The 12,584-nt window shown below is 37.1% G+C and overlaps 2 protein-coding genes across 11 annotated transcripts in view; one reads left to right on the plus strand and one right to left on the minus strand.

Annotated features, from left to right (window-relative positions):
* Nucleotides 1-11,178, minus strand: part of LOC139118762 (uncharacterized) — a 36,227-nt gene extending 25,049 nt beyond the window's left edge. Inside the window, exons 1-2 of one of the 2 annotated variants that reach the window (XR_011548807.1) lie at nucleotides 11,026-11,178; nucleotides 6,780-9,230 (exon numbers count right to left, since the gene is read on the minus strand). Coding sequence is in view for 1 of the 2 variants with exons in the window: in XM_070682215.1 (XP_070538316.1) it covers nucleotides 6,788-8,623 (1,836 nt within the window). In the remaining variant the exon portion in view is untranslated. Of the gene's footprint in view, nucleotides 1-5,916; nucleotides 9,231-11,025 lie in introns of those variants that run through there. The other variant, XM_070682215.1, reaches the window with a different exon arrangement.
* LOC139118720 (phospholipase D1-like) overlaps nucleotides 1-12,584 on the plus strand; it is a 98,547-nt gene that overhangs the window by 61,726 nt on the left and 24,237 nt on the right. For all 9 annotated transcript variants that reach the window (XR_011548806.1, XM_070682145.1, XM_070682138.1 and 6 more), the window contains 6 exons: nucleotides 541-599; nucleotides 2,232-2,339; nucleotides 3,054-3,206; nucleotides 5,777-5,920; nucleotides 11,633-11,716; nucleotides 12,488-12,569. Coding sequence is in view for 8 of the 9 variants with exons in the window: in XM_070682145.1 (XP_070538246.1) it covers nucleotides 541-599; nucleotides 2,232-2,339; nucleotides 3,054-3,206; nucleotides 5,777-5,920; nucleotides 11,633-11,716; nucleotides 12,488-12,569 (630 nt within the window). In the remaining variant the exon portion in view is untranslated. The remainder of the gene's footprint in view (nucleotides 1-540; nucleotides 600-2,231; nucleotides 2,340-3,053; nucleotides 3,207-5,776; nucleotides 5,921-11,632; nucleotides 11,717-12,487; nucleotides 12,570-12,584) is intronic.

The following is a 12,584-nucleotide window of genomic DNA, read 5'->3' on the forward strand; positions in this document are numbered from 1 at the left end:
ACAACATCCAAATTATAGTCATTAGCTGGTAAGACTTCAAAATATTATCAATAAGAATAGTTATTGTGAAAATTCAAAGTTTCTTTACTGATGCAATTTCCACATAATTTTTTAAACATATTCCAGTAATTAGTTGAAAATGAACTGATTTTTTTCCTTGTATAATTATGTAATTTTCTTTTGTAGTAGGTAAATGAAAGAAGCTTTTAGTGATAGAATGTGAACAGATAAATATTTATCATCTCAAAAATGGTCAATCTAAAATGTGATATCTTTTTTCTGTTTTATACTCACAAGCAAGCATGTTTGGTTTTGACTGTTTATTTACATGAAAATTGAATCAACATCCATCTTTTTTCTTGAAAATATTGTTCATTCCACTGTAACAATATATATTCAGTGAAGATATTTTACACATTACTTTCACATTTCTTTCCTTAGACCCATAGTACTTCTTTGAATTACATAGCAGTTGAGTCAAATTGATATCGGTGTACCTGCCATTTCATAAAGTTTTCTCCACTTTCTCTTTCTTTTCAGCTTGAATTTTTAGAAGTCAGTCACCTGTCTTTCATAAATGAGCTTGGTGAGAAGGGAAAGTAAGTAAAACAATATCAACATTTCCCCCAAACTTTTTGTTTTGTCCGCGGCAGTGGATCCATCATCCTGTCACATGTGCCTATAAATACCTAGAGATGCATGCTTCAGCTCAACCGTTAAAGGAACACTAGCTGTAACATTTGATATTTTCAATTTTCTGTTCCATTAACCCTTTGAGCACCAAAGTCAAGTTTTGTCGCCATGATAATACAGACCCAGCCAATTTTTTTCAGATTTTCGCCAAAATTTTGATAAAAAACTGTAGCCTATGAAATGTGATGTCTATTTGGTCCAAAATCATAAAAAAAATTACAGAAAAATTCATCATAAAAATTGATAGAGTCTTGCACTAATATTTTGCGGGGGAAAATTTTGGCATTCAGAGGGTTAAATATATTTCTGTTTCCTTTCTTCCTCCTATTGAAAGGGTCAATACATAGAACTTTTGATCATGTTTTCACTTTTTTGTTTTGAGTGTCAACTGTACTTGCTCTATGGTGCTCCCCAAAGCATTGTTGAAACACCCTTTATTCAGCCTGTTAGCACAGCATATATGTGTATAACGGGAACTGTATACGGTATACTGCGTGCAGGCGCATTTTAGTCTGGACAATAATTCACTTGTCAACAAGAACAAATACAGTTTTCATTTGTACAGAGCTGAATTGACTGGCATAATACTGTGTATCTCAACATGACTTATGCAGTGGAACAAAAAACTGTACTAAACTTGGAATTAAAATCATCAACAGTCACAGCTACTGACCCTTTATAATATGTTGAAGTACAAAGTATTATTTTTACCAATAACCAAGACATTGTGTATGTTATCAAATATTATGAGGGTATTACGAAAATACCGCAAAGGATGCACGAGGACATTGGCGCAGCGTATCGCCCGACGCGAAGTGGAGGGCGATGCGTGGCGCCAATGTCTGAGTGCATCCTTTGCGGTATTTTCGTAATAACCGTATTATTATACATCATACATTGCTGACTGGGGCATCAAATTGTCAGAGTAGTGACCGTTTTCGTGCAATGTCAACAATTTTTCTTCCGATTTTATCGCGCCAGTGTGGAACGCTATCTCGGACGCGCTTCTACAAACTTTGGAGTGTGTGCACTACACACACACACACGTACGTACAGAGCGCGCGCGAGACTTGTTCTGGCACTCGTCCAAGGGGTCCCTTGAAACCGTTCTACAGTGAACGCACAGATACAGCTGCAGGGGGTGGGGCGCCTTGAAACCGTAAGTGTTACGGAACGGGCGTTCCGTACGGCTTTTTTAGCGCACGCAAAATTCTATTGTTCTTGATGGTAGATGTATAATAATGTTATTTACTAATGAATTCTTGTCTAGACTAGGATTCAGTCGACAACAATAACACAAGATATTCACATACTTGGTTATGTTGATAAGTTGAACACGCTGCATTTCAACATGAGTTTGGGAGTGGAACAAGAAACTTTGTTTTACAAACAAGATAAAACTGCTAAAAAATACAAGATTAGTTACAGCTAATAACACAGACCTGTCATTTATTTATGCTGACAAAAGAGTTAATGTTTTGGTTGGATGTGTATTCAAAATAAGCTGAGATGGATTTGCATACTTTGATTGTTTGCAGGGAAGGCGCTGTCAAGAAAAGATCTGGTGGTCACCGTATTCCGCTGGGTTGCTGTACAAGATGCTGTGGTGGATGTTACTGTGAGTGGGCAGGACACTGGAATAAAAGGTAAGCTGTATGCTGTAAATCAAATAGGACATATACTTACACATTTATCACTGTGAAGATGTGCGCATAAGTGTGCAACAAATTTGAGATACTGAAAATCTTCTTCTTATTTTAACTAATGAGTTTCTGAATTCCTTTTTACAATGTGCTTTTATTGGTACAATAAATTTGAACGCTCTTCATCACAGAGCTTTGTATACAGCTCCAATTTGGCCATTCTTAGAAGAGATATCCCGCATCCTGGCTGATGTAGTGTATACATATCTTCCTGTCATAATATCTCTTAACATTCACTTCATACTCAAGTTGCTGTGTATTTAAATTGCACTATCATATACCCATGATAGTGTAATATACTACAGACATTCTATAAAGGTGTCACAGGAGTGTGCTTGGAATATGCATCATTCCTCATATAATGTAAAATAGGAATTGAGGGATTAGCAAAAAGTACAAAATCCCTTATATCATATATCATAGGAGTACCATGAGGATTCTGCAACAGTATAGGAGTCATATACCAGGTATGCTGGACTGCGTTCAAGGTCGCCATCAAATTTCTACAATATGAAAGAGAGATTTAGATATTTGTTCGATTTTTATCATTTTGTTTTCTAAATTTTCTAAGAAGTCACGTATCCAGCTAGATCGGTTGCTAATTCCTTTTTTCTTTCCATTACTAATATTGATATTTTTGTGTGGGTTTCAATCCAGGTGGCTTATAACAAAAGAAAGTTATGTTGGCTACATGAGACCCAAAGATGGCAGGCTTTGCTGTGTTGTGCTGATGGACGAAGATTTCAGGGTCAGCTCTGGTCTCATCCACACAGGAGTACACCATGGCCTGCTGGTGACCAATATGACAAGGTATTGTAAACATTTTCGAAGTACGCAGCAATCTGTGTGTTTTGAAATCTAACCAAACTAATGATGACACTTTGAGTATACAGAATGATGGATGCAGATTGCCTGATAACTGAAAGGACACTACTCAGTGTTGTGCCTATAGGGATACAAATTTTATCATTCTAGTGGCTGTCATTAAGTGTCTACAGTCACTGTTTATGCATCTCCTTCTGAATCAAGCAACATGATTCTACCCACAAACATTCAAGGCAGTCCCTTAGTTAAGCATAATAATGTAAAAGTATTAATTTTCACTGGCGTTGAATTTCATTATTTGGATGTTTGAGACAGTTTCACTTGGATTTAAATTCACTGATTAGCAAGTAAAACAATAGATTATATTGTTATTTGGTATCATCACTGGGATTCAGGAAATTGTCTATGAGTGAAAATAGTGAAATGAAATCCCAGTGGATAATTAATGCTGTTATAGTATTACTTGAGCTGTTATGGTGTGTGTCGTGTATCGTTTGAAAAGTATAAGGATTAAAACAGAAATGCAGTCAGTATTGCCTGAAGGGTTTGCGTATTCAGATCTTGTTCCATATTGGCCATGCTGACAATTATTCAAAACAAAATCTGCAGTATTACAGGTTGATCAGGGAACAGCTGTACATCAGACAAAATGTTTCTTCAAGCTTTTATATGCATGTAATTTCTCTTTTTGGTAAATTGTTGTGGAGCTCTTTTCACAGTCTACTCACAGCCAAAAGTATTTTGATGGTAATGTTGCTTCAATTTAAGCCTTGGATAGCTGTAATTTTTCTTGCCAAAATTTTAGTGCAAAATTTTACCAATTTTTAGGAATTTTTTTGTAATTTTTTTTGATAAGTTTTAACCAAATGGACATCGCATTTCAGTTCTTTATCAAAATTTTGGCAAAAACTGAAAAAATTTGACATGTGTATATTCTATGAAGCAGTGACAAAAATTGACTTGGGCACTCAAAGTGTTAATGTACCAGTAATTCGCACGCCAAAATTTGAAACTCAAGATGGCCAACATCTATATATGTTAAATACCGATATGTGGGGAAACAATGAAGTTTTTAGCTCATATTTGGTTTTATATATAAATACCAAAAAGAGCTTATATGATGAGTCTAAGTGTCTGTATATTTGTGGGTATGTGCGGATGTCACACACAAAGGCTCCCATACCGCCAAAGCTACCGTCTCAGTATTTGGTGTACAGGTAGATGTAGGGGTTGAGATGTGAATTTGTTCAAATGAACACATCAGTGTCAAAAATGTGCAAATGAGGTAAGAAAAAGCGAAATTCTGAAACAGGCTTGAAACAATCTTACTCCACTGACTTGAGTCATTTCCTGTCATTGTTTATGAACTGTTACATATTAACAGACCTGCTCAAACCATAGACAGTAAAGGAGAGGAAGACTGTCAGTAGAGGGGAGGAAGACCGTCTATGGTCAAACTAAGGGGGGCTAGCAGCCTTTCTGCTATGCATATCATGTTGCTAAAGTTGACCTTCAGTACCTAAAGTTTCAGACCTTAATTACTTTTGTCATTCTTGTTTTTCTGGTTTAAATATTTCTTGTTGTTTTTCTGGTTGTACTGTGCAGAAATCATTGTCATAACATCAACGTAGAATTTTTCTGCACTAAATAGATAGAAACAACATTTATTGTTGATCTTTGGTACCCATACTGGTATGTACCAATTCTGATCAAATTTGAGCGACACCGTATAATTGCGGTATTTTTTATTTGTTACAAAGTTTATTTACTACATGAGTTTCAATATGAACCAACACAAGTGATAGGCCAAAAATGTATCCCAACAATTTGACTTGAGATGCATTCTACTTTTCATGGAAATAGGAATATTTTTACTTGGAGACATCAACTTTGCAGAGAATACTTTTTCACAATGTATCATGATATGATCAAGGCTGCTGGCATTTTTGTTACAAATGAAAATTCAAATCATTATAAATTCTAGTTTAAAGGCAAATTATATCTGATTTCCATTGTGAATGTGTACCTATAGCAATGGAAGTTATTTTGATATATCAAAGCTGGCTATTTATTTATTGATTTGTTGCAACCTTTTTAAAGCAGGGGCTCACTGAAAACAACAGGAGCAGCAAATTTCACAGGGCACTGGAAATGCAAATAAAAAGTTACAGAAGTCTCAAGAGCTACCTAAAAAAATCGAACAAAGAAAACAAGCCATTATTAATAACCAAACCATATTGTTAGTGACTAAAGCTGAAAAGGAAATGTTAGTTAAATTGAAAATTTCTTCCTACTATCTACTAGATCTGTTAAGAAACATCTGAAAAAGTTGTCAATTTCTTTGTACAGATCTTTCTTGTAATTCTTTGTAAAATCACCCACGAAAAAAACATCAACTCATTTCTTTCTCTGAAATCCTTGAGTAAGTTCAATTCACTATTGTTCACCAACATTTCTTTGGTATTAATTAATTTTTTTCTTTATTAATATTTTGTCTTTCTGTTGTGAACTGGCTATAGTACAACTATTGGAAAATTTTTTTCTCTTTTTGACAGAAATTTACTGCTAAAATGTTGGACACGAAGGAAAGCCAAGGAGTGGGCAGACTATATAAGTACACTTGCTGAGAAGTGTGAATACACCAAGAGAAACAGATACAAATCATTTGCTCCAGTTAGATCAGAGTCGTATGCCAACTGGTAAGTATTACGCCCATTCAAAGTCAGTTCATAAAGCAAAACAGCTGTTTGTTCACTCATTTTGCTGGGTCACCGGTTTTGATCTGCATACTGTTTACCCTTTGCAGTGTGCCCCTTAAAGGTATACTGTCCCCTTTTCCAATTTTGCCACAGTTACCATGGAAAGAGAAAATCTAACCAATCACAGATTTTAAACGGGTGGCTGCTTTTTAAAAACAACGCCCTCACATGGGCATTTTGAATACAAGGAATGCCCCTTTGACCATATATGGGCATATTTAGATTACAGGTGACTGTATACCTTTCAGCCATAATGATGTGTTGCGATGCAAACAAATTACATGTGATGCAAGCAACTGAATGTTTCAGTCCACCCTAAAGGGCTGACGTAGAGAAATTTCCACAGTTCCTAAAATTGATGCAAAGTGTCCAGAAATCATGTTTGTTGGAGGCGCACTGACCCCAGTGAAGGTAACGTTGTGTAAAAACAGTTTGAAATATCAGTCAATGGTCAGGGTGCTCTTTTGTCAGATGACATCTCCCAACCAATCAGTGAGACTTGCCAACGCATCAAATTCTCTCTCAACTTATAGCTGGTAAATGCCTCAAGACTTGAAGTTTAAAACTTTTGCTGAAGCTTTCCTCACAGAAACTTTAAACCATTCTATTTCATTATCAAAAGTAACAATCATAGTCTCTGTGTAAATTTTAATAAAAACGGCTTACTCCAAATTTATCGACATTTGATTTCTAAAATGACTGTTGTCCTAAAGTTAACTCCTTGTCTTCTTTGGAGTATTCCCTTTTGTCATCAAGTGTGTGCTTGTGAAAGTCAAGGTCAATGGAATGTCGCACCAACCTGTCTCATTAATCCGATTCCTCCACCTCCTCCACGGCAAGAACTTGTATACTGTAGCTGTAAATATGTTGTCCTTTCTCGTTCAATCTGACTACATGCCAGGGGATCCATCCTACACAAGTTCTGTATGCGTAAGGGGTGTTCTTCGGACCACGTATCACTTCCAGGGGGGTAAACACTTCTGTTTCTCCAGTGCCTATCATCAGTCCTATTTCAGCGTCTATTCTTGGGAGTTTTACGTCTTTCAAATGTGGCCATCTCATGATATCTTCTTGGCATGGGATGTAGTCCTCGGTGATGTCTATCTTCGGTGTCGTGTAAACTGTCTGCAGCTCTACCTGTTCCTCTGAGCAGTCTAGGTTGTACACTTCTATGCCTGTGACATTGTCACAGATACGGGTGCCTATGCCAGCCATTGTGTTTATCGTTAGCTTCTTCTTCCTACCCTTGGCTCCAAGCTGTCTCTGTAAGTTTTCAGAGCAGAACGATATGACACTCCCAGGAGCCAGAAATGCGTAGGTCTGTACCATTCTGTCTGAGCCCTTCAACTTCACATTGACAGGAATAATAGTTAGCAGGACTTTACGGTTATCATCATCATCATCATCATCATCATCATCATCATCACTGGTGTCATCGTCATCATCACCGATGTCATCATCAGCATCATCACTGTCATCATCATCACTGGTGTCGTCGTCATCATCACTGGTGTCATCATCATCATCAGAGATATCATAATCTTCAACTCCCATATGGGACTGTTCTTGGTTTACCTCTGTTGTGGTGTTGCTTACAGTGGCGCTGTCCATCTTTCGGGTCTTCTTAGAATCGTCGTTATCTTCATCGGTTGTAAGTCGACGATCCTGATGCAATACTGTTGGGTGCTTTCCTTGGCAACGATTGCATTTAGCTTTGCGTTTGCAGTTCCTACTTAGATGACCAGATTTGAGGCAGCCAAAACAAACGCCTTGGGTTTTCAGAAAGTTCACTGTCTCTGCTTGGCTTGCTGCTATCAGTTTTCCACAGTTCTCGAATGCATGATTCTTGTCTTTGCAGAAGAGGCATGGCTTCTGTTTTGCCTTCCCTGTCCGATTCGGTTCATTGGTCTTGCTGTTGCCTTTGCTCATGCTTCCAGCTTGGCTGGGATAGCCTGCCTTTGGTCTGTCGCTGTAGGACGTCCGCTTAGTGCCCGTTGGGTTTTCTTTGCCGAACACATCCACATTCATGGCTGCTCTGCCAAAGGTTGGATCATTTGATATCTCTGCTTCAGTTTTCAGAAAGCTTACAAGGTCATCAAACTTTACGACTTTACCTTGTGTTTTTTTCTCAAACACCATATTTCGCCATCTGTCATGTAGATAGTACGGAAGCTTCCTGACAATTCTCCTCAGATGTTCAGGATTATCCAGTGTCTCCTCGCTTTGAATAGCGTACTTGCATCCGGCTAGAAAGATGGCATATGAATCCAGTCCCTTTGCATCATCTGCTTTGATTACAGGCCACTCCAATGCCTTTTTCATATATGCATTAGCGATTGTTTCTACATTACCGTAGCGTTCCTCGAGCTCTTTAAAGGCTGCGACATATCCGCGCTCTGCATCTAAGTTCCCATATACACTGACAATTTGGTGAGCAATGCCTTCTGTGTACTGTTCGAGGAGAGTCATTCTATCGTCAAAATTGCTGGTATGTCTTTCAATTCTGCTCTTGAATTGTCTGACGAACCTACGGTATTCCATGGGGTCACCTGCGAACTTCTTTAGGTCTGCAGGACCTTCATCGCTATCACTATCCTCACTTTCCTCCGTACTGTGATCCTTTTGGCTTCGACTTTTATCCATGGTTCTTTCACGAGTAGCTGTAGTATGCTGTCTCGCGAGTTGACCTTTGTACGGATATCAGTGATACGGTCTTTGCCTCTGTCGCCGGAGTGCGCACTGGTTGCCTTCCTGTCTTTAAATACAGGAGAGTCATTCAGTGGTTCAATCTTGACACCATGTGGCCGTTGTCTAGTTCCCATTTCACCCAGTCTGAACTTGTAAAAATCTCTACTTCTGGCTTCAGCCATGGCCACTTCTGTACTGAGAGCCAATAATTCTTGTTTGTGTTTCAGAGCTAACTGCTCTCTTAGTGCTTCATGCTTCTGCTTTAGTTTGGCTACCTTGGCCAGAAGCTCTGCCTGCTTAAGATCTTCTCTCTTTCTCGCAGAAAGAAGCCATGCGCGTGTAGATGTGCGACTGGCAGGCGACTTATGGCTACTAACTTTGGAAGTACTCTTGCAAAGTTCATTCATGGTGATCTGGGGCTGGGAAATGTAGTGCGGTCTTAATTCTCCTAAGCCAGTGGTTGACTCTATGAATGAAATCTTGTTGAGTTGTCTTTACGTCTCCAAACCTTGCCCACCAGATTTAGAATACTTAGGTCTCAGAGGACGTAAGAGAATGTTAACTGTAATAAATCAAAGTAAGATACTGAAATAAGAAACTAAACTAAATTCATACACAAAAGACTCAGGGGTCCAATCTCAAATGCATGAGTCAAGTTGTATGACGTGTCTTAGTAAATGCTTCTAACAGTGACTGAACATTTACTTAGTTTATAAGATCTAATTTGCATAACACAACCTTGACTTCCCGTGTGTGCACAGGCGACCCAATAAGTATTAGAGTTTTTCACAGTGTTTTCTCTATCATTTTCTCTTCTTTCTTCATGCTCTGAATGATCGGAATAAATAAAATAAATGGTTTATATAACCTAACCTAGCCTCTGTGACTCTTTATTTATTTCACACTCCATGACAAGGATGTATATCTCTCATACACACATGCTGTAATTAATTAGTCAACACAACTAATTATGCTAATCCGTGGACTTATCAGGGATTTTACGGGTTGGTCAACATCGCGAAAGATAGGAATGGTCACTAAAACGGTTTTATATATACATCACTTATCTTTCCGATGTTGACCAACCTCTGATAAGTCCACGGATTAGCATAATTAGTTGTGTTGACTAATCAATTACAGCATGTGTGTATGAGAGATATATGGAGTGTAAAATGAATAAAGAGTCAAGAGGCTATAGGTTAGGCTATATAGTCATTTATTTTATTTACTACGATCAGTCAGAGCATGAAGAAAAGGAGAGGGACTGACAGTGACAGAGAAAACTGAGAAAAACTCAATAATAAGCTTATCAATATGTATGGGCCGCCTATGGTGTGTGGGAAATTAACTGCTTTGAAACGGTTGCCCAAAGTTGCATAAAAAATTAAAGCCCCGGCATTAGCTGTAACTCTTTAAATTTATGGACCTCAAAATATCTTCCCATTCTCTCCTGGTTTTCTCTGAATTCTACCCTCTGAAGGGATGCGGGCTTTTTAGGAAACCATCCCTTTGTGAAATTTTGGACAAGTAAATTCAAATTTTAATGATCGATTTGATTTCCTGCCATTTTCAAAACTTGGAAGTATTATGAAGGAAACAGACCATACAATGACACAGTTGAAAACATTCACACCTATGTATTACATTAGACTACTCTGTTTTATATGTGAAGATTTCAGTGAAGATGTGCACAGTATCCATGGTGTTTGCTTTTCTGCATAGGGCTATGATTTTATGTTAGGGCGAACATTTAACCCTTTGAGTGCCAAAGTCTATTTTTGTAACCTTTAAAAAATATACCACAGTTAATGTTTTTCTGATTTTTGTCAAAATTTTTGTAAAAAACTGTAGCTGATGAAATGTGATATCCATTTGATCCAAAATTATGAAAAAACTTACAGAAAAGTTCACAAAAATTTGTAAAATATTGCATTAAAATTTGGTGGAAAAAATCAGTCAAAGGGTTAATCACAGTGTAATCCTTATCTTCTTCAAAAGAGCACTTTCAGTCCTGATGGGTCATAAATAATGAGTGTATTCACACACCTAAATTAGTACATTCTCACAAACTACTTTGACTAATTTTTAGCCTGAAAGTAAAATCATAAAAATAATGCTAAGAGATACAGCTAGTGGGACTTTAAAATACAAGTACTAAAGCAAACAAACTTCCAATTCTAAAATCAAACACATTTTAGCTAAATCAATGCCCATGAGAGTGGGGTCAGTTCTTGATCATTGTCCAGAAAGATCTTGCTTTGACACGTGTACATTGTCAATACCCTTGCACAGTAGAGTAGGGCTATGAAGTTTCCTCAAGAGTTCATTCAGCAGTGTACAAGAAAATGTCAACTCACCTGATACTTTGTTGGTTCTCAGAAAACTATAGCATCAAACAGGTTCAAGTCTGATCCTCAAAAGAGGTTGTTGCAAGCAATTCTGATGAGACAAAATCCACCCCTCCTTGACTCTGTAGTGTGTCTTTCAAGGCGTTCACCCACTCAAAGAATGTGAAGATTAAACAGTCTTCTTGTGTATTGGATCATGTGACATAATTGTAAACACTGATTGCGTAATTGAACTTCATGGGTGACTCCTGTCTCAAAGGGCAATGAACTTTGCACTGATAAGAACAGTGGAATTTGTAATCTCTAATACCAAATGAAATAATGAAGTGTTTATTTTGACTGTAACAATACCAGTGTTGTCCTTTCATTGATCAGGCGAAATTCTTTTATGCCAAAATAATAATAATGATAATTTATTATCAATCAATGTTTGATAAAATATCATAAATACATATATTCATGTTTCTTTCTTTCTTGACAGCTTCCAATTTAAGATGAGAAATTGAAAAAAATTGTTTTTTTCGTCATGTTTAATATGTAAGATAAAAGCAGAATTTACTGAAAAGTAAGTTATATGTTGTCTCAAAGCTACTCATGAAAAAACTTGTGTTTGCAGGTATATCGATGGTGCTGATTATTTCAATGCAGTAGCTGATAGTTTAGAAAGTGCCAAAGAAGAAATATTCATTACAGATTGGTGGTAAGCTGTATTTACATAATTGTGTATCTATACCTCCATCTAGATTGGCACACATTAAAGGGATACAGTCATCGGAACTGCACTCAAAGGTCGTATGGGACCCAATGACCATGAATGTAAACACTGTATCCAAGGTACGATGGTGATTGATGAAAGTTAAAACATGTCTGTCATAATCTACATCGTATAATTTAAATGTTGCAGCTATGATGATGAGGTGCATCTAGATATCATGCATGAAATACATTGTTTGTAAACAAGAAATTCACACAGGTGCAGTTCTAATGACAGTTTCCCTTTAAGGTAATGTGTGTGCTTCAAAACTGAAAAACTTTTTCCTCATGAAAACTTTAAATATCAATAACAAAAATCAAGCGTAACAGTGCTAATTTTGGTAATGGAGATGCAAACTACCAAAAATTCATCGATATTTGTGATAAAAATTGCAGCTATTCCAGCAGTAACTGTGTGGGAAAAAGTGAAATGTTTGATTTTCCACAAACAGGACAATAACAACTTGATACCCCCTCAAGCTTTAGAATCCGTACAAACAGTAGACTGGCAAATCTTGTACAAATTTGAGTCTAAATATCTGCCATTTGATTATTTTTACATTTAGCCAAAATTCAAGCCATCAATGAATAATTTCAAGGTCTAATTAAATATTTCCCACTGGGGCAAATTTGTTACACTACATTTTCATTGGTCAGTTTCTCAAGTTATGTATATCAATTGAATAACTATTAAATCCCACCTCACGTAATTTGACAGGCTAAGTCCTGAAATTTACATGAAGAGGCCTGTAACAGAGGGAAACAAATGGAGGCTGGATCAGATACTCAGAAGAAAGGCGGTAAGCAGAATTCAA

This window comes from Ptychodera flava, chromosome 2 (genome assembly GCF_041260155.1).
Source record: "Ptychodera flava strain L36383 chromosome 2, AS_Pfla_20210202, whole genome shotgun sequence".
Classification (NCBI taxonomy): domain Eukaryota; kingdom Metazoa; phylum Hemichordata; class Enteropneusta; family Ptychoderidae; genus Ptychodera; species Ptychodera flava.